This window comes from Aristolochia californica, unplaced genomic scaffold, assembly GCF_029961685.1.
Source record: "Aristolochia californica isolate CCGP_79_NKW_82.1479 unplaced genomic scaffold, dmAriCali1.0.hap1 SCAF_12, whole genome shotgun sequence".
In the NCBI taxonomy this organism is placed as follows: domain Eukaryota; kingdom Viridiplantae; phylum Streptophyta; class Magnoliopsida; order Piperales; family Aristolochiaceae; genus Aristolochia; species Aristolochia californica.
This window is the reverse complement of record NW_027181793.1, coordinates 29,254,756-29,275,876: the sequence shown is the minus strand read 5'-3', so window position 1 is coordinate 29,275,876 and position 21,121 is coordinate 29,254,756. Positions and strand designations below refer to the sequence as shown.

Genomic DNA, 21,121 nt, shown 5'->3' with positions numbered 1-21,121 from the left:
ACAAGGGATAACAGCTGTCCCAAGAGATAAAATTTCATTTTGTGTAGAAGAGGCATGCTCGTGATTACACCACCCAGCCAATCATTGGCTTCTTCTGGTAGAAAAATAATATCAATCTCCCCGGTCGACCTTTACGACTGAGCCTTCGTGTATATATAAAGGGGTTCTCTGCTGTGTTTTCCTGTGCAGACGCTCTCCTTCTCTATAAACTCTTCTACGTTCTTCCTTCGTAGACATCTCCCTTTCCGAGGGAGTTGCTGGTGGGGGAGAGAGATTATGACCATGGGCGTGGAGTTTGAGAAACCTCGTGTTGAATTGTCGGCTGTCGCAACTTCTGAAACCCACGGAGAAAACTCTCCTTACTTTGCCGGCTGGAAAGCCTACGACGAAGACCCTTACGACGCTCTGAAGAACCCATCAGGAGTCATACAGATGGGACTTGCTGAAAACCAAGTAAGTTTGAAAAGCTTGCCGAAAACTAATCACAAGAAAGTAACGCTTCTGTAGTTCGAACCGAAGCAAAAAAGCCTCTTAAGCTAGCTTTTGGGTTTTGGGTGGGTTTAATCTAATCAAGTATTTTCTTGCCGAAACAGGTTTCTTTTGATTTACTAGAGGAGTACTTGGAGCAGCATCCAGAAGCGTCCAAATGGGGAAGTGGTCCCTCCAGCTTCCGAGAGAACGCCTTGTTCCAAGATTACCACGGACTCAAAGTTTTCAGAAAGGTTAGTCCCTCTTGCCTCTGTTTCCAAGAAAGAAAAAAAAGTTCTGTAACAACTTCTGTGACTTGTTAATTAATTTCGCTTAGTTGTTCAAAACGAACAATATAAGTCCTATTTACTGATCCTTATATCGTCTACATGTTTCTGATCTTCAGGCAATGGCTAGTTTCATGGAGCAAATAAGAGGAGGAAAGGTGAAATTCGACCCTGAAAGAATAGTCCTTACTGCAGGAGCAACTGCAGCAAATGAGCTTTTGACATTCATATTAGCCGATCCTGGAGATGCCTTGCTGGTTCCAAAGCCATATTATCCAGGGTAAGAACTACGAATTAAGCAACTTGATTTCAGAGTCTCGAGTCTTCCCACATCCGTATTATCCTTTGCTTTGTGGCAACCCCCTATATTGCATGAAATCCATGCAAGTGATTGGCGACTGCATGCAGACTACGCTATTCCGACACATATTCACATGCTGGAAATCCATATTTCCAATACAAATGTTTTAATTATATAAAGATTTTGTTTCCTCTAATCCGGCTTTCCTCTTCTTAGCCTTGGTCTGTGTTTGCATCTGTAGATCCTAACATATCTACGGATAACATTTTGCAGATTTGATAGAGATTTGAGGTGGAGAACTGGGGTAGAGATAGTACCTGTCCACTGCGACAGCTCCAATAACTTCCGAATTACTCGTGAAGCCCTGGAAAAAGCCTGTAAGGAAGCAGAAGCCAGGAACATCAGAGCCAGAGGACTTCTCATCACAAACCCATCAAACCCTTTAGGTGCGACCATCGAAAGAGAGGTTCTTGAAGAGATTCTTGACTTCGTTTCTGAGAAAAACATCCACCTTGTGTCGGACGAGATCTACTCAGGCTCAGTCTTCTCCTCCGCGGAATTCACAAGCGTCTCAGAAATCTTGGAATCTCGCAACTACGAAAACTCTGAAAGAGTTCACATTGTTTACAGTCTCTCGAAGGATCTTGGGCTTCCCGGCTTTAGAGTTGGCACGATCTATTCATACAATGATAAGGTGGTGACCACTGCGAGAAGGATGTCAAGCTTCAGCTTGATCTCTTCCCAAACTCAGCATCTGTTGGCTTCTATGCTATCAGACGTTGAGTTTACAAAGAAGTACATACAGACCAACAGAGAGAGGCTGCGCAAGAGATACAACGCGATCATCGAAGGTCTGAAGAAAGCAGGCATCGAGTGTTTGCAAGGCAATGCTGGGCTTTTCTGCTGGATGAATTTGAGCCCTCTTTTGGAAAAGCCAACAAGGGACGGAGAACTAAGGCTTTGGAAATCAATCTTGCACGAGGTGAAACTAAACGTATCCCCTGGTTCCTCATGTCATTGCTCGGAACCCGGCTGGTTTCGGGTATGTTTTGCCAACATGAACGAGCAGACACTCCAAGTCGCGCTGAAGAGAATACATGAGTTCATGGAACAAAGGAAGAAACACCAGGGCATTGGTCAGATGTCATTAGTGCTTTCACCTTTTAAGAATTGAAATTCTTTAGGTTGACATGACCGCCCATTTGGCGAAACAACTAGGTAGCCTGTAAATCGGTGCAGTTGTAGATGTTTTATCAACTTCAGAGGATATATACTACATCTAATCTTTTACCAAGCTTCAAGGAAACTCCTGCGCGAGGATTGAACTAGCAAGTTTGATGTTGCAATCGTACTTATATTTGTCACTAGTGCTTTGAAAATAGAGCTCGTACCACAACCGTTATTCAATGCTTTAAATAAACATTAAAGACGATGGCTTCCAGCTGCAGCAACATAAAAACAAGACCTGACAATGGGGGGGTTTTCCTTTGTTTTAGGGGATTCAGATTCGTGTTAAAAAATAATAATAATCTCAATGTGTAGGGTCTTTGACATGCGAAAACTTTACGTCACGGCTTCGTCAAAAAAACAAACTGAATGAATCTCAATTTTAACTGTCGTGAAGAAGGATCTGTGCACTGTGCAGGGTGGCTTTGTTTATCGAGAATTACCAAGTCAACACTATACATTCCGTTGAACCTAGTTTTCGTAAGCACTTCGTTAAGAGAGACTTTAAGGCAGATTAATTCTTGTTGTCGGTGTCCGTTGATGATGATGTCTTAACGTTATTGGAGAAATCTATTACAAGTCATATCTTCACCGAACTCAACTTCAGTTCTCTGACTCTAGCATATGAAAAAAAAAAAAAAAAACTACTCAAAACAGTTGAAGCATGGACCGCTACACGAGTTCAGTTTTCATGAACACTTCAATGGTCGTGCTTGATAAATTCTATTGTCTATCTTCAACTTAGCCGTCTGTGTGGTTTGCTAAAATTGTCCTTTAGTGTTGTTTCTCTCCAGTATCTGATCCATTATAGTCAACCCGTCTACAGGCTTTTCCCTGTGTAAACGAAGACAGAGAAGAGAGAAAATCGACAATAAGAGAACTTCCAAGCCACACAGTGGAGGCATCTTCGTGGAGCTCATCGAGCAGAGCCTGACATTATATGTGCTTGTTAGCTCACCAACTCTACCTCTAGGGAATCTTTTGGACCAATTCTTCGTGGTTTTCATCGTCAGATCGATTGGGTCCCAACGAATGATGTTCGGCGGGCCTCCTGTTTTTGGTAAAAGAGGACGGTATCCATAGATGCAGACGTAGAGGTTGAATAGATGCCATTTTCTGCATTTGAACATCGAGAAATAGGGTTGCAGACGTAGAGTTTGGATAGAATCCATTTTCTGCATTTGAACATCGAGAAATAGGGTATCTGGTTCCGATAGAGAATTCAGAGCACGTGATCTGACTCTGGTTTCGGCCCCGTGAGCACGACAAGAGGATTGTATGGTTCCAATAGGCAAGCACGGAAGAGAGGGGTCCGCCCATCAAGGCAGGACACGTTTCGGAAGGGAGTAGAGGAATGAGCAGGGCCCTCAGGGCGGAGGCAGATGAAGAGAAGTCTGAGCAAAAGTCGGCAGACAAAGAGCGACATTTTTCTTCCAATACAACTGTGATATCAGATGATTCCAAAAGCCTCCATCAAAATTTCATCTGTAAGCAGTGCTGTCCTGCAGCAGACAGAACTAGGGAGGCAAACTAAACTGAATGAGAGTCTCCTTTGCAAGAAAGGTTATATGACTCACGACGAGCTGGGCGCCCGAAGTTTTTGACACCCGGACTCAGAAGGCTCATAAAAAATTATACGTCCAGAAGGCTTCTGGATAAGTTAGGGGGATCTTCCGAAAATAGAAAAGATAAGTGCAAACCTCCCCATCCAATTCATCCCCTCTCAAACCTCGGGTGAGCTGACTGAATCACTGGTCGACCTCGAGAGGGTGTCCATGATATAGATTTGCCACCCAATTCATCCCCTCCCAAACCTAGGGTGAGCTGACTGAGTCACTGGTCGGGCTCTCTAGAGGGGGGCTGCACGTCCATAATATAGATTTTTGCTTTGTTCAAGACACAATGCTTTGCTTGTTAGTTCTCGACCTTAATCCAATGAGCACCGAGAAAAAGATAAAAAAGGGACCCTACAATCATATAGTAAAAGGTGTCTCTATCAGGAGTAGAAACTGCCAGAATTGAAGGTGCACACCTGCGTGTCGTACAATCTCTCGAGAGTGTATTTTCATTGTGGCAATCATGCAACTGGAAAGGTTAAAAGACATCAATACCTAAGAAACAATAAGATGGTCAAAACCTTTCTTTTTCCAAATTCTTAATAATGGCAAAAAAAGTAGCTGAACATGATCGCCTGTCACTAATCATCAACTTTCGAAAGGAATAACCCAGTATTATGGAAAAGACAGCTAGAAAGAAAAACTTGTTAAATCAACATCAAAAAAGATAATAAATATATTCGATGCTTCAATAAATTTGTTTGGGTAACGGTCAATCGTTTTTCTTCATGTAAACATACAAAAAAAATAGGGCCTTTTACCAAATTACCCAATTTCAAAACATATTTCGATTAATGACAACACTACGAACTTATTTTGAAAAATACCTAACTTTGACCGGTCCATTGTAAGTGTACAGTCAAAGGTAACACATAAGTATTGACAGATTACGTCTCACACGCCATCAGCACTGTGTGAGTAGATAGACACATTGGCTGCCACTTCACAATTCCAACCCGTCAGCAGCCAAATAAAATTAAATGATAAAATTTTGAATAATTTTTTTTATTTTAAACATCAAATTTATGAATACACTTTTTATTACCTTATATCAAAAATAATAATTTATTAAAATATAATAAATAATTAAAAAAATTAACTCTTACTTATTTAACACCATTTATTATAGATTAAAATATTTATTAATTAAAAATAAAATTTATCGTTACTCTTTTTATTACTTTATATTTTAAAAAATTAAAAATAAAATATGTATACTAATTAATTAAAAATTTTACAAACATATTATCAATTTAAAATATTTATAAATAAAATATCTTACTCTTACCCATTTATTATGGATTTAAAATATTTATAAATTAAAAAAATCTTACTCTTCAGTCTTACCCATTTATTATCGATTCAAAAATATGTATAAATTGAAAAACAATTATACAAAAAAGTTATTTTAGAGTTTAAAATACAATTTATTTGTATACTTTTTATTACCTTATTTAAAAAATAATAAATTATTAAAAAAATATATTAGTTAATTAAAAATCTTACAACACCTTTTATTATAGATTTAAAATATTTATTAACTGGAAAAATATGTAAATTTTATTTGAGTTTAAAAAATAAATACATCTGTAAACTTTTTATTACCTCATATTTAAAATAATAAGTTATAAAAAAATCTTACTGTTTCCTATTTAACACTTTTTTATTATCAATTTAAAAAATATTTTAATTAAAAATTTCGAAAATTTTAGTTTTGAGTTTAAAAATAAATTTATCAATACATGATTTTTAAATTTATCGATACACTTTTTATTACCTTATATTTAAAATAATTACAAAATAAAATAAATATACTAAGTAATTAAAAAACCTTACTCTTACTTAACACATTTTATTATTTTTAAAAAATATTTTTAAAAATTTTAATTGAGAGGGGGCCATCGAGGGTGGGGCCAAGGCCGAGCAGCGACAGCAGGGGAGCACTGGGGAGCAGCGGCAGCAGGCACAGCGAGAGGGCGAGAGGAGGTCAAGGCCGAGCGGCGGCAACAGGCACTGCGAGAGGGCGAGAGGAGAGGAGAGGAGAAAGATCGAGCGGAGAGAGAGAGAGAGAACGAAAAAAAATAAGAAGTGAGGGCTTACGTGGCGCGAGATGACAGGGCAAAGAGAGGGTTCATAGATAATGATGTGGCATCTTACCTGGCAAATGACATGTCGGAATTGTGATATGGCAGTCGATGTGTCCATCTACTCACATTGTATTGATGACATGGTGACACGTAATCAATCAAAGCTTACGTGTCATCTTTGACTGTACACATGTACAGTGGATCGATCAAAGTTGGGTATTTTTCAAAAAAAGTTCAAAGTGTTGTCATTTATCAAAATATGTTTTTGAAATTGGGTAATTTGGTAAAAAACCCTAAAAAATATTTTTAACAACAAACTACTACATAGTTTACTTTAAAATTGTCCAGATGGAAATGACCTACAAGAAAGTCATCGATTTGATCTAAAAGGACCAATTTAAAGTTATAGTGATCAATACAGAGTCATAAGTTTGATGAACGATACAATATCTCTTCAATGTCAACTACAAAGAGTTGTGAAATGGATTCAAGGAACCAATAATAATTCATTTTATCCATTGAGCTATTAGTGAGTAACTTAGTTTTTAGAGTTTAAATTTGCTAATATAGCAATAGGGTTACTCCCCTTTAATCACATATAGAAGATGAAGGAAACCATTTACATAAAAAAAAATAGATCCCATTCACCGAATCTGATTGAAAGAGACAAATTTAATGACCGCAGTTAGTTTGTATAGATCCACTAAAACTAACAAGACTTGTAGGCAATTCTTGGGGATCATAAACTCAAGTCTTATTTGGATAAAGTTGTACCTTCCTACTATTTTGCAACAACTTAATGGTCGGCTAAGAGACAAAATTGGCTGATGGGTAGGGTGAAATAACCTAGAGGTTGAAGACCTGTAGATATTTATGTCATAGTGATTGATGAGTATAGTTAGTAGGTGATGAGACTGTTGTTTATGCATTAGTATACGAAGACGTGTGATAGTGGGGCAAGAATTGATAGGTTGTCATAGATATTTATGTCGTCGTGGATAGAAACAAAAATTGAAAAAGATAGTATGCTTAAGGCAGAAAATAGAAACAAGAGTATGAAGCTTCTTAAGAATACAATTAGTATACAAAGATGTGCACAAACTAAATGCATACGTAATATGTGGTGACAAAAAGACAGAACAAGGGCATTATCTATTAAGTTCAATGAGAAATAAACCTTGAAAAGGGGGAGTGTGAATAGGTTTGTTTAATTGTTTTGCTTTTTTTTTTTACTCCTTTTAATTAATCTTTAATTCTATTTGTGTTTTCATATCTTCAAATGTTTCTATTTGCAATGCAAATTTAACAATCCAATTAAGCACATATACAAATAATTAAAGTGCAGATAGAACCAAATATACAATGAGTAAACAAAATTATAGTGGTTAACAATTCTTCTCAGATTTCTATCGCAACGGTGTTTTGCACCTTGGAGTTTCAATATGTTAAAGTTGTCGAGTTGTAGTTGCTTCAAATTGCCTCTAAGACCAATAACAATGTTGGTTATACAAGGAGTTACACTATTCAATTAACCACAACATTTAATTTACAATAGCGTATACTAAACACACAATCTAGACCCATGAAGGGATAGTTCAGTAGCTAACTAGGGTATTTAAACTTAGACCTACACAAGGATTTATATTAGTTGTTCACTAGGCACACCTGGCCTAGAACCGTACAAGGATTTTCAACATTGGTTGCCTACACAAGGACTTATGGCTTCCCTCAAGTGTGAAGCACAGTTGAGAATCCAAATCTGAGTAAATAGTGGTTTTTTAATACTTTGTTTCCTTCCCCCCCTCCCTCTTCCTCTACACTTATTCCACCTATTATTTACCTCACAAGAAAGTTAAGTCTAACTTTTTTTACTCATTATCTCCCATAATGGTTGAGGAAGGGTTTGCATACATGGTAGGCAAGAGTAAAAATTTAAAGATTACAACCATAACACTCAAAGGATTGCCAGATTATTATAAGTAGGTCCCAGTTTGTTGTGCGGTTCTTAATTACCAAAGATTTATTTGACCACTTGACCAAACCTCCATCAATAGTTGATAAAGAAGATACATTGTATAAGAAATATGTTGACTTTTTGGATTCCATGGTAGAAATACTATTAATTAACAAGATTACGTGAGGAAGAAAGGAAGAGGGAAGCTGTAGAAGATAGAAGGTGTTGAATTTAGGACCCCATGCTTAGAACCTCGAGCAAAATAAGAGAGGAAGAAGAGAAGAAAAGAGAAGAGTTAAGAAGAAACTCGGGTAGAGAAGAGAGAAGGGAAAACCCTTTAGCTAATGGAGAGAGTCTTCCACGAATTGTGAGAAAAAGAGAGAGTTTGATGCTCTACCTCTAGCCAAGGGCCTCTGTGTATAGTTTTTTAGAAGAATTTATAATGCCTACAATGCCCTTCGGATTACAAGTTTTACATGAAAAAAAATACATAAGTGGACATGTTCAACTTGACTAATTACACCCTTGTGTCATCCTTATGAGAAAACACCTTATTTACAATCATGCCACCCCTCTTGGATGTGTGGGTTTGAGCCCATCTTCTAACACTCCTCAAGTTAAGGTGAGAAAACATCATAGATGATCAACTTATTGCAAATGATGGACAAGATTTTATGAGTAATTGGTTTTGTGAGAATGCCTTCAATTTGTCCTTGTGAGGAAATACGTCTAAGAGATAATATGTCAACTTGGGTTTTTTTTAGTACAAAGTGGCAATCCACCTCAATGTATGTTGTTCTTTCATAGAAAATCGGATTTGAGGTGATATCAATTGTCCCTTGATTATCGCAATATAGAACCATAGAAGCTCACTGACTGAGTGGGTCATGGCCCTATATTCTGCTTCTATATTAGACCTGGCAATTATATTTTACTTATTTTTTTTCCATGTAACCAAGTTTCCTCCAACCATTATACAATATCCCAAAGTAAAAAACAATTGTCATCCCGAGATCCGGCCTAGTCAGCATTTGAGAACTCTTTTATGTTAAAGTGATTATGGTTCTTATAGAAAAGCCCTCTTCTTGGATCTCCTTTCAAGTATCGCAATATTCATTCTAGTGTTTGCCAATGAGTAAGTTGTGGTTTGTGAATATATTGACTTATCACACTTACTACATATGATATATTTGGCCTTGTTACACAGAGATAAATAAGTTTTCCCATAAGTCTTTCATTTTCTAATATCCACATCGTCTCTAGTACCTGCAGAAGAATTTGTATTTGAATCCATAGGAGTTTCTGCTGGTCTACTACACCCAATCATTCATGTCTCTTCCAAAAGATCAAGGACATATTTCCTCTAAGATAGTATAATCCCATGTTTGGATTGTAGGATCTCAATATCCAGAAAGTATTTAAGTAGTCCAATGTTTTTTATCTTAAACACTTCACATATTTTTTCTTTGATTTTTTGAATGCCCTTGAAATCACTATCAATTAAGACAATATTATCAACATAGATGGCCAGAAGTATTTTCCCTTTAAGGGTGTCTTTAGAAATACAGAGTGATCTATGGAACATCGATGAAATCCGGCCCATATTAATCACTACCAGTTTCTTCAATCGATATACCGACCCCCCTCAACCACAAATCCAGGTGGTTTTTACATATAAATTTCTTCTTTTATATCCCCAATGAGGAAAGTATTCTTCACATCAAGCTTATAGACCGGCCAAGAAGAATTAGTAGTAAGGGATAATAAGATATTGTTTCATATAAATTTCTTCCTTTATATCCCCAATGAGGAAAGCATTATTCACATCAAGTTTATAGACAGGCCAAGAAGAATTAGTATTAAGGGATAATAAGATACCTACCGAGTTCAATTTTTCCACCGAAGAAAAATTTTCTTCATAATCGATCACATATCATTGAGTTTAGTCTTTGGCAATGAGGTGTGCCTTAAGGCAAGGAAGTGAACCATCTGAATTATGTTTAACCGTATGTACCCACTTATAAACGACGGGTTTCCTTCCTAAAGGAAGAAAAAACTAGAGCCCTTTTCTGATTCTCATAGAGAGTTTGCACTTTTTCTTCCATTAACGTTTTCCACCCTGGATGTCTCAAAGCCTCCTGATAGGACTGTGAGACAGAGATGGAGGAAATAGATGCAAAAAATTGTTCTTTCCTTAAGGCGATGGGTTGAGTATCATTTTGTGGTAAAAAAAGAACAGGAGTAGATAAACTTACCTCTATGTGATCCGTAAACTCAAGAAAAACCAGGTGGTGCACTTCCAACTTGATATTAAGATTGGTCTTCAAAAAAGTGACATATGTCAACACGAACAACTTTTAAGGAAGAATTATAGCAAATATATCCCATTTGGGTACAAAATTATCCCAAAAATATGCATTTGTAAAAAGATGTGTTATGGACAAAACAAGTACACTAGAACACTTTTAAAGGAAGTGAAAAGGCATTAAGCTATGGGGAACAACTTGGAATAGGGTAATTGATTAAATTTCTGGATTGTTATTTTAATTGCCTGATACTTTATTAATCATCGGCCTTCCAAACCCCCAACCCAAAAATAAAAAAATAAAAAAATTGGAATGTCAAGCCAATATTTCTAAATTTATAGAATAAACATTGAGAATTTTTTAAAATTTTATCTATTTGCATATTGAAGTATTTATGATGTAATTCTATGAAATAAGAAAACATATACTTAAATAAGTTGAGTAATTAACAATCCATTATAATTAATAAACTATGGTGAGGCTGTTTGGATAAAGTTTTCTAATTAATTTGTTATCACTTACTGCATTTTGTTCATACCATAGATAAATATAATTTTAAAAGCAAGTGTGATCATTTTTAGATACATACTGAATTTTCTCGTCTAGGTAAACTCTACACATACGGATCTCCGCCGAGACATTAGATTTGAACGATCACAACACAATCTCTTGGACCCAGTTATGAGATGTCATAACTAATAACCGATAAAAGGCCAGCAACTAAACCAGTCAAAAAAAACACGTAACAAAAACGAGTTGGGCTAGTGTACCTCAAACAACAGTAACTACGAACATTCCTAAAGCTTGAACACAAAATCTTAGAAGAGATTACCAAAAATTAACTACAAATTGAGAGCAGTTTGCATATTATGCCTGGGGGGAGGTTTTGGCCACCCCACCCTGACCAGGCTGTGCTCCTGCGGGGGCATCGTAAGCTCCATGTGTGTTTCCACTTGCTGCACTATCGCCTGAATACACGGGAGGCTGAGGATAACCACCACCACCACCACTAGCATAAGAATCCGCATATTGCTGCGATGGAGGTGGCTGCTGCCCATAGCCTGGCTGGCCCACTGATGAAGCGCCATAAGTCTGCGGAGGACCATAGGAAACCTGAGGGGCTGCAGACCCATAACCTGATGCGAGGGTACGCTGAAGACCAGGATCTTGTTGTCCATATCCAGATTGTGCTGGAGGAATTTGTGACTGTGGATACCCAGGTTGCACTGGAGCCATGTACCCACCTTGAGTTGTTGGAGGTATTTGCTGTGGACCTTGCCCATAAACAGGTTGAGTAGGGCCCGGTTTTTGTCCTTGAGGTGGCTGAGCATAGCCTGTCTGGGTTAACGAACCAGACTGAGAATAGCTGGTCTGACCTGGCGCTTGATTTGCATATGGAGACTGAGAGGAGGGAGGCACGCCATAACCAGGTTGAGCAGTTGTACCTTGAGACGCATAGCTGGGTGTTGTCGTTGCAGGTGGTTGACCTGTGTAACCCGCTTGCTGTGCAGCAGATGGAGGCTGAACAGATGGGGGAACTTGCTGAGGGGTTTGGGTTGAACCCGTTGGTGGCCCATATGAAGCAGCTGGATCTTGGTTAGGGTTGTTCACATTTGGGTAGCCCGGAGTAGAGCTGTAGGCTTGTGGCTGCTCATAACCAGATTGAGAGGTCGGCTGCTGCTGGCCATAACCCTGCTGAGAAGTAGGTGTATGATATCCTCCAGGACCAGTGTATCCATCTTGACCATAGCCTCCTTGCTGCCCAACAGGTGGGTGGGAGTAGTGTGTATCACCATACGAACCTTGCGAGCTGTAAGTAGCAGCTGGTGGTTGGGTATAATTGTAACTTGAGGCATCTCCAGGAGTAGAAGACCCAGCAGTGGAGGATGGCTGCTGAGGTGGAGGTTGCTGATTATAGTAGTCATATCCACTACCAGGGGTGGTCTGCTGACTTGGTGGAGCTGACGACTGATCCCACCCTGAAGAATACCCACCAGACTGCGGGGGATAACCTCCATAAGGTGGTTGAGATGCATTATATTGAGGAGGAGCCCCAGGGTATGAACCAGGTTGCATGTAACCATATCCAGGTTGCTGCATAGGAGCAGGTGGGCCCCAGTTTGTTGGAGGCCGTGGCGGACGGTAGCCTTGCTGAGCATATGCTCCACTCATTGGTGGATTCCTGGCACGATTCTGCATGACAATTTTTTTCTACATATGAACCCATGTACCCTCTCAAAAATCACTGAGAAATCACAACACAATACACAGCAGAACAAAGCAAAAGCAGAAATTTCAATGGCAGAGAGAACATAAAATTGAAAAGCTTTTGACACATTACTGGCAAGTTAAAGGGCAGGAAAACACACATACTTACCACTGTGAAGGTCAACTGTTCAAAGCTACATCACCAAATGCCCATCCTCTCCCCACTTGAGGTGAATGGGTACTAAAAAGAACAATAGTAAAAACTACAGAAAGGTGGTTCACATACACAACAACATATTGCCAAAAATGCCAAAAACAATTTGAGAGAATGATACGGATATAGCACAATATACTGAGAACTTTTTCACCAATAAGCACCAAAACTGACCAAAAGGTTTTTACAAAATCCTAGAATGGAAAGAAATAGATCACTTGGAGATCTCATTAGATGAAGCTTTGATGGACAACTTATAACAGTTCAGAGTTTAACGCAGATACCAGTATCCCCCCCAACCCCTCTACAAAACCCAAACACCGAAACAAGGTTTGCTCACAGAAAACTAAAAACTAATAATACTTAACTGAAAGCAATGCCAAAAAGTAGCCAAATTATGTTTTGTAATGATCAGATGTTTCCCTAAGGGAGAAGAATGAAGACATGATATGGCCAAAACAACAAACAACAAAGACGACAGGCAGGGTTGGACACAACATAGTGTAGGTATCAACCACTTGCCTAGTAACATCAGGTAATCAAAAAATTTAACTCCCAAACGGTGAGCAAGAGAATCTAAACATGCTTCCAACCTAATAAAAATGTAGTACCCAATTCCGTCTAATAAAACCACTGACTAAAAAGAACGATCTCATTCTCTGAATGAGATGGGACAATCAAAATCAAACAATTTTCATCAAGTCGCAAATATGGACTCCTGCGCTAAGAAATTTGTATGTTCTATATTATTGAGGTTTATAGTGAATCATAAGGATTAAAACCGGTATTGCATACCTAAACGGCATTGCAAAGAAAAATCCACTTGCAAAACCTTTTGGTCCGTGTCCTAGAGATAAACGCATTTCAGGATGCACTAAATGCAAAAAAAAAAAAATGACAAGAACACTTGGTCAATAAAGAGCTGCTTGTATTACATCGATCATCACCAGCCAACCGCACAACAAGATTTGTGAAGTGCTTGAAAGGCAATAAACTAGCTATAATAGAAACACAAAAACAGTGCCATAGCAAGAGTAGGAAAAATAATACGAACATATCTATGACAAAAGATTCAAAGTATATTACTTTCTTGAAAGAAAAATGAACTTGAAAAACAAGATTTCTTAAGAAGAAAAAAAAAGTGCTCCAAAGATCACCAAGATGGCACTTTCTGTCCTTTCAAGTAATGTAGGAAAAAGGAAAGAAAAAAAAAAGAATGTTGCTGCACAGTTCATTGACAAAAACATAGAACTAGAAACACAGCAGGTGTAACTCTCTGCATAGAACAAGATCATGCACTACCACTCAAGAGAAAAAAAAGTCACTAATTAAGATGTTGATAACAGTTAGAAATCCATAGACAACACATTACAGAATTAAGATATTTTTTTTGAATGATTTTTTAAAAAAAAATTTAAATACAGAATTAAAATATTGAAAACAAGATAAGCATAACAGTTTCTCTAAACTTACAAAAGTAAAGCAACAAAAAGAACAAATACATAGAGACTTCAAGATATGCTGAATACAGAAAAGGTAACAGGTCTACTAACATAAAAGAACATCTTCTGACACACCTCAGATGCTCAGACATCGCATATATGGAAGAAAAAGGGAGCTGCCAATTCAATTAAGTAGCAACAATATTGTCGTAGATGTATAATTTAATAACTTTTATGTATAAAGATCCTGACAATGAAGCAGGTTTCAGCAGCATCACCACGTTTTAAATAGAAGAAGAATGAAGCAAAAGTCACAAAAAGATACGAAAATAAGAATCCAAAAATTAAACTCAAGAGTTGTGTGTGCATGATGTCAAGAAACCTCCAGGGATAGATAATTATGTACAAAATTAAAAAAACCTTGGAAGTTTATTCTGTCTTTAAAATATATGATCAGGCAATTAAGAAGGATCGAGATTCAAGACCATACCAGTGTCCTGCCCAAGAAATACCGATACTAGCTGGGTTTTAAAGCCTGCACCAAGTTGGTGTCACAAACACAAGCTAATCCTACAATAATGCCCAAGAACAATGTGATTCAAAGAATATGTACAGTAAAAATGCCCCCTCAGGCCAAGTATAGGTATTATCCCCCGTAATCATTTGCCATATAAGCAGATTTTGAAACCATGACACATTCACTAAAAAACGAGTAAACCACCAGAGACATACTCTGAAAGCTAAGATTTGAAAATCAACCAACCCAATCTGAGATAACACACTAATATACCAGCATGTTGCATCAACAAAACTAAAGGACATCGAAGCCCAATCCAATAATGTGGATGACGAACTGACCTATCTCAACCTGATTTATGCAAGAAATGGAACATAAACATCAGTAAACTGCAGATAAGGGGGGAAAATCACACCACTAGCAGCTGAAAATCCTACAGATTTTATCTCAATAGAGTAAACTGCAATTTCATCAATATGAAACTATTGGGTTATTTTATTCGATGACAGGATATCTAAGACAGCTAATGTAAGTCACAGTATTCAGACGAAACTGACAGATTAAAGAATCTTACAAAATGGTAAACAGATTTTATCTCAATAGAGTAAACTGTAATTTCATCAATAAGAAAATATTGGGTTATTTTATTCGATGACAGGATATCTAAGACAGCTAATGTAAGTCACAGTATTCAGACGAAACTGACAGATTAAAGAATCTTACAAAATGGTAAATCCTCCTCAGATGCTCAAACTGAATTCTGCATAGCAGTATTCCAGAACAAAAATATGGATTCAATTACTAAAGAGTAGTAAAACAAGAAAAATCTGGATAAACCTGCAGAATGGAGGTAATATGGCATGACAAATTATTCAAGTTGTCATGTCAGATAGTAGTAAGAGGTAGGCAGCATTCATCTCCACAATCTTTTATAATCTATAGATAACTAAGAATATAAGAACAACTTGAAGCAGTTGATCCAAGTATAAGACCAATACAGGAACTCCATATTTTCTTTTTAGAATGGAAAATGAATATTAACCAAAGCATAAGAGCAGATATATAACCATGAGCCTAAGGTATAGAAGAAAAAAAACGAGTATCAAAGGCAACAAATATCTTTAAAAGGACAAATATGTTTGATCATGCTTAGAGGAAATTTTATGCAAATAGACTGGCAAAAGAGAGTGAATCAGACTTCAAAAAACTCATTCAAAACTAAAAGTAATTACACAATTAACACAAAGCCGTTAGTTTAGACCCTAAAACAAAACAAAAAATCATCTAAACCAATAACATACTTCAACATCCATCTTCAAGAAAAGTCAAAGCATTTTTATATAGAAGGAATTAACCATATCACAAACAGTCTAGAGTCCACAGTTTCCTAAGCATCACATATATTCAACAAATATATGTCATGTTACTCATCTAGACCTATGAAATCACTATTAAATTTAAAGTATCATACATAAAATAAGCTACCTTATGAAGTAAAGATGTCCTTCAAAGAATAAAGACATAAATATAAAGTATAAATACAATTAGCTGAAATTGGAAAGGATGAAGAGAGATAGCAATGGAGTTATAAGAGAAGAGTTGGTAAGAATGTAATTTGATACTAGAACATGGCAGTAAGACAGTACCACCACAAAAAAAAAAAATTAAACAGATTTGTGTAGCTATCCAAATTTAACATGTCTTTAGGCATCATCTCACAAATTTTGAAAAGACAACAGTAAAAAAAAAAAATTATATTTACCAAGACACAGAGCAACTGCAATTTTGTTTATGCATATATCAATGAGCACAAAATCATGGTGCATACCTCACTGGTAACTTCATTGACCAATTGCTTTGCTGCTTCAATCTGCTCTGGAGTGCCATCAATCTGCACAGTTCTTTCAGTGGATGTATCTCCAGGTGGAAGATGGAGAGGAATCAACTAGAAAAAAGTAAAAGTAAAAGCAAAAGAAATTACTCAAAAAGTAAAGAGGAAATTCGGATAAGCAACTTAATCAAGATCCACCTGTCTCTGTTTAAAGTAAACAAAAAAGCTACATACTCATAATAACACAGAAAACAGTCAACAAGCAGTATGAACCAAAACATAAAGTATTTCATAAAGATCTCTGATAGAAGTGTAAAACTGCAACTTAAAAACAATCTCAATACAGTCGATGTATAAAGTGGAAGTTATATCGAGTAGAATAGTATTCTGAAGAGAAGAAGAAAAAGAGGTATGACATCTTATAAGCCTCAAAAAGACTAAAACAACTTAAGTTTACTTGAAAAGAAAGGGCACAAGACCTATTTGACCAAAGTCCATGATGCAAAACTGAAGCAGGTCAAAGCTCTCTTAGCACAGCATGGCCCCCAAGGGAAGGACTCAAAACCTCACTAATTAACAGCTGCATGATCAGTAAGACATAATAGGATACACAATATATGCAAGTCTGGAGTTCTATCACTAGTACAAAAGGCTTACTAACAGAAACTTCCACAGGTATCATTTAAACAGATGTGAATTATGGGTTGGGGAAGGAATATAAAGAGACAGAAGAAATAATAAGAACCAGCAAAAGCGCAAAACAAAAAGTAGGCTGACTGCAATTTGATAATAAAGCATCGTTAAAACCTTATTTGATTGGAGTAAAGCCAGAGAGACATAAGGGTATGTGACAGAAAATATGAGATTATCCACAACTTAAAAACCTACTGTTCCTTTCCTCTCATACTCTCTCAAACCAAGCAAAGCCTAAATTGGACAAATAGAAGGAGAAACCCTAAACTCGGATATCTAAGCTAACAAAAATGGTTGACCCATGTCTTAAAGACAGAACAACAGGTGCTATTCAAAGAAATAATTGACAACTCAATAGCTTTGGATGAGTGAAACCGGTAACAGGGGCGATCTTTCTTTTTTTCCTTTTAGAATGATCTTCAGGATAGCTTTGCTTGGTACAGAATGTGCCAACACACAAGTCAACCATGCAAACACTGATGTGCACAAATTTTCTTTGTGCAAGATTAACAACTGGCCTAGTTGCATCTCACTTTTTATAAAATGAAACTCCTGCAGAATGTCAGTACCTTAACTATGGATGGACTCTGTAAGTATAGGAATCAGTTATAAAACCTGAGAACAAGACCAGATATTTAGTGTGTTTATGAGAGCATGCATACAAGAGAGAGAGAGAGAGAGAGATGATCACAAAAAAGCATATCAGTCATCATTAGGAATAATTTAGAAACCTGAATACGAGCTCCTGAACTGGCTTGCATATTTTTAATTGTCTCACCACCTTTACCAATTATCAAACCAACCTACAATCAGACAACAGAAATAAGACCAATCTCAACCAAACGAAGAACAAAGGAAAAACTACAACAAAAAATAATAATAATAATAACAAGAAATTATAGAGCTTTTTTACCCAGAGGCTCAACCAACAACAGTTAATATGAAAAATAACTACATGCCAAACCTTGTTATTTGGGACTTTCATGATAAATTGCTCAGATCCCATCTGTCCTGAACCAAACCTTCGAGCTGCAACTATGCCAGAACCTCCAGATTCAGCCTACAGTCATAAACAACATACATTGAAAACAATTATCCATTAACAGTCTTGTTCCTTCAATAGGATATAGAAAACATAAGTGTGGCTAAATCTATTGAGTTTCAATTACCTCTGCAAGAACATCATTTATTAATTGCTCAGCTTTGCTGATCTGCTCAGGAGTACCCATCAGTTCTACCAGCCTAGTTGGAGAATTTGGATCAGCATCCATATCTCTGGTCACTTGAATTTTGGCACCAGATTGAAGCTGAAGATATTTAATCGTCTCCCCACCTTTTCCAATAATAACACCAACCTGAACCATAAAATATTTAAGACAAAAATCAGCATTTCTAGGTACAGTTTTTTTTACTAAAGGCGAGTTCATCCGAAATACATCCATACCCTCCCATTTGGAATGTCAATCTTTTTGCTTGTACCCTGGAAACCATATGTGCCTGTTATAGATGCAGGAGGAGCAAGACCAGCTTGAGAATGGAAAACTTGCTGTCCTGGTGCCTTCTGGAGAAAGTCTACCACATAAATAGTAACGGTTTAAAAGTTACAATATTTATCATTAAAGCCACTGAAAAATTATAATTTTTTTATTAAACCGCAACAAAAACATTTAAATAAATAATAAAAGAAAAGCTCGCCAGAAGAACATAATATCGCACAAAATGAGAGCAAGTGACCAAAATAAGGCAACATCAGAAATCACAACCAGAATGATTTGGTCAAGCACCAAGCAACAAGAATAATCACCAAGCCACTGGGGGTGGGGTATGACAAATGTTAATTTTAAGTGAAACGATTACAATATAACTAAAAAATGGGAAAATATTTAGAAGTATGAACAATCTAGATATCAAATGCTGTGGATAAAAAGTTAGAAAGATACTCTGCATCTAAAACAAAAACATGCCGAAAGAAGGAAACATATTAAAAGAAAAAATTGAACTATCCATACAAATAAAACCAAACTATGAGTAAGCTGATTACACATCCAGACTGCACCCAAAACCATTGGTGAGACTTGAACCCAAACCCACTTGTGAGACTTGAACCCAGATCCATTGGTGATACTTGAACCTAAAACGATTGGTGAGACTTGCACCCAACACCTCACATTAGAAACCTTCCATATGCCATCGAACCGAAGGCCCAATCCCTAACTATGATAATCCCACTGTTACCATTGACCAGACATTACATGTCAGCCAGAGCCATATATGGAATAACCATGTAAGCAAATGAACGAAGTAAAACAACATTTGAATCTTGAAACGCCCAAGCCCCCGCTAGCAAACTGAACAAAAGAATCGATGAGCCTCCCACTCCCAAGCATCAAACCAAGAAATCCAATTAGTACCAACCAAAAGTTCATAGCCCAAGTAAAACCTAAAACATGCTCAACCTAACACAAAACCACGAGTTAGCGGGGAGCGAAGGCAAAAACCATGCCATAAAAACAAAAGCGACCTAAGAAGAAATACAACAGAATAAATCAAAGGGAAGGCAGTCGAAGAAAAGAAATCAACTAACCACCGCCAAAACCCTTATCGTCTTCTGCGCCACCGTTCTCAACACGAGGTCGCTTGGCCTCGGCGCTGTTGAAGAGTCGTGCCGCGATCTCCTGAGCGCGCTGCTTTGCGAGCTGGATCTCGTCGGCCGGCGGAGGCACAGTATTGTAAGAAGGAGGAGCAGCGGTATTAGTAAGTGAATCCGGCGATGGGGGCGCTATTGGGGCCGAGAACCCTGTGGGACGACGCACTGAAGGAGGGAGAGTCTGATCGTCGTACTTGCGCTTGCTGTCCATCCGAGAAGCGAATTGAGGGTCCTCCGCCATTGAGAGCTGATTTCCTTTGGAGAGCAAAAGCAAGGGGCTGCAAGGTTTAGAGAAACCCTAGTAAGAACATAAAAGTGACACTTTTTATACAGATACGCGGTTTTTAATCCTCTAGTTTGAGAGTGATGATAATGGTTCTTTCATTGGTGCTAGTACTGCTACCAAAAGCTGAAGTTGATGCCGGCCCACCAATCCCACAGCCCAAATATGGTTGGCCAACAACCCACTGGTTCCAAGTCCCTGGAAAATCCCAGAAAAAACTTACCTTGCAACAATGACTACTTATGAACAGAACGTACAAGCCCATGCAAGGCGGACAGTTAAAAAAGCTGCAAAATTATGACATTATTCAATATAATTTATTTATTTTGTAAAAATATTAACTACCAAAAATTTTATTCGAATTATGCGTTATCATGGGACATGAGCCAATTTGTGTTTTCTAAAGGTCAGAACCTCATCCAAGAGTCTGAGGAGAAAATTTACTTATAAATTTATAATTTGTATATATATATATATATGTATATATATATTTAGTAATTTAAATATAAATATATTTTAATATAATAATTAATAATAGATAATCAATTTGAAATTACTCAAGAGGTAAAAATCAAACAGTTTTACTCTTTGTGATTGGTTTACATAGACAATTTAAAAAAATAAGTAGAGCTCAAACCTTCTCTAATTAAATAAAAAATAATTTCAAAAATTCATTGGAAGATGTTTAATAGCCAACTTTTTGCTATTAATCTGGCTGGATTAGTCCAGCCCCACAAACAGCTTCTGATATTTATTTATTTATTAGGGGAGAAAAAACAAGTGAAAACAAACCAATTGTTGATGGATGAAATAACTGCACCAAACCTCCCCTCCCATCCCCCACTAAGGTTATTGTGCTTTGGCCTCACCCTCCTTTATTACACTTTGGCATTCTCTCACAGGGATAAATTATCATTTTACATGATTTGTACATAAAAGACGAGCAAAATATTTTGGTTCTATCACAGGGATAAATATTCATGGATACATTTTGATCAGATGCTCGGTTTCAATTGTAAATAAAGACATAAAAAGTGTAA

General features: G+C 37.1%; 2 protein-coding genes across 2 annotated transcripts; one reads left to right on the top strand and one right to left on the bottom strand.

Annotated features, from left to right (window-relative positions):
• Positions 1 to 276: 276 nt before the first annotated feature.
• Positions 277 to 2,230, top strand: LOC137946848 (1-aminocyclopropane-1-carboxylate synthase 7-like). The gene is made up of 4 exons (XM_068793138.1): positions 277 to 453; positions 594 to 722; positions 875 to 1,035; positions 1,330 to 2,230. Exons 1-4 carry the CDS (start codon positions 277 to 279, stop codon positions 2,228 to 2,230), a joined length of 1,368 nt encoding a protein of 455 aa, XP_068649239.1.
• Positions 2,231 to 10,967: 8,737 nt separating this feature from the next.
• LOC137945300 (uncharacterized) lies at positions 10,968 to 20,114 on the bottom strand. The gene is made up of 7 exons (XM_068791118.1): positions 19,736 to 20,114; positions 18,596 to 18,723; positions 18,321 to 18,506; positions 18,116 to 18,211; positions 17,883 to 17,954; positions 16,456 to 16,572; positions 10,968 to 12,439 (listed from the first exon to the last, which is right to left on the bottom strand). The coding sequence occupies exons 1-7, from the start codon at positions 20,037 to 20,039 to the stop codon at positions 11,114 to 11,116; spliced, it is 2,229 nt and encodes a 742-aa protein (XP_068647219.1). The 5' UTR covers positions 20,040 to 20,114; the 3' UTR covers positions 10,968 to 11,113.
• Positions 20,115 to 21,121: the final 1,007 nt, after the last annotated feature.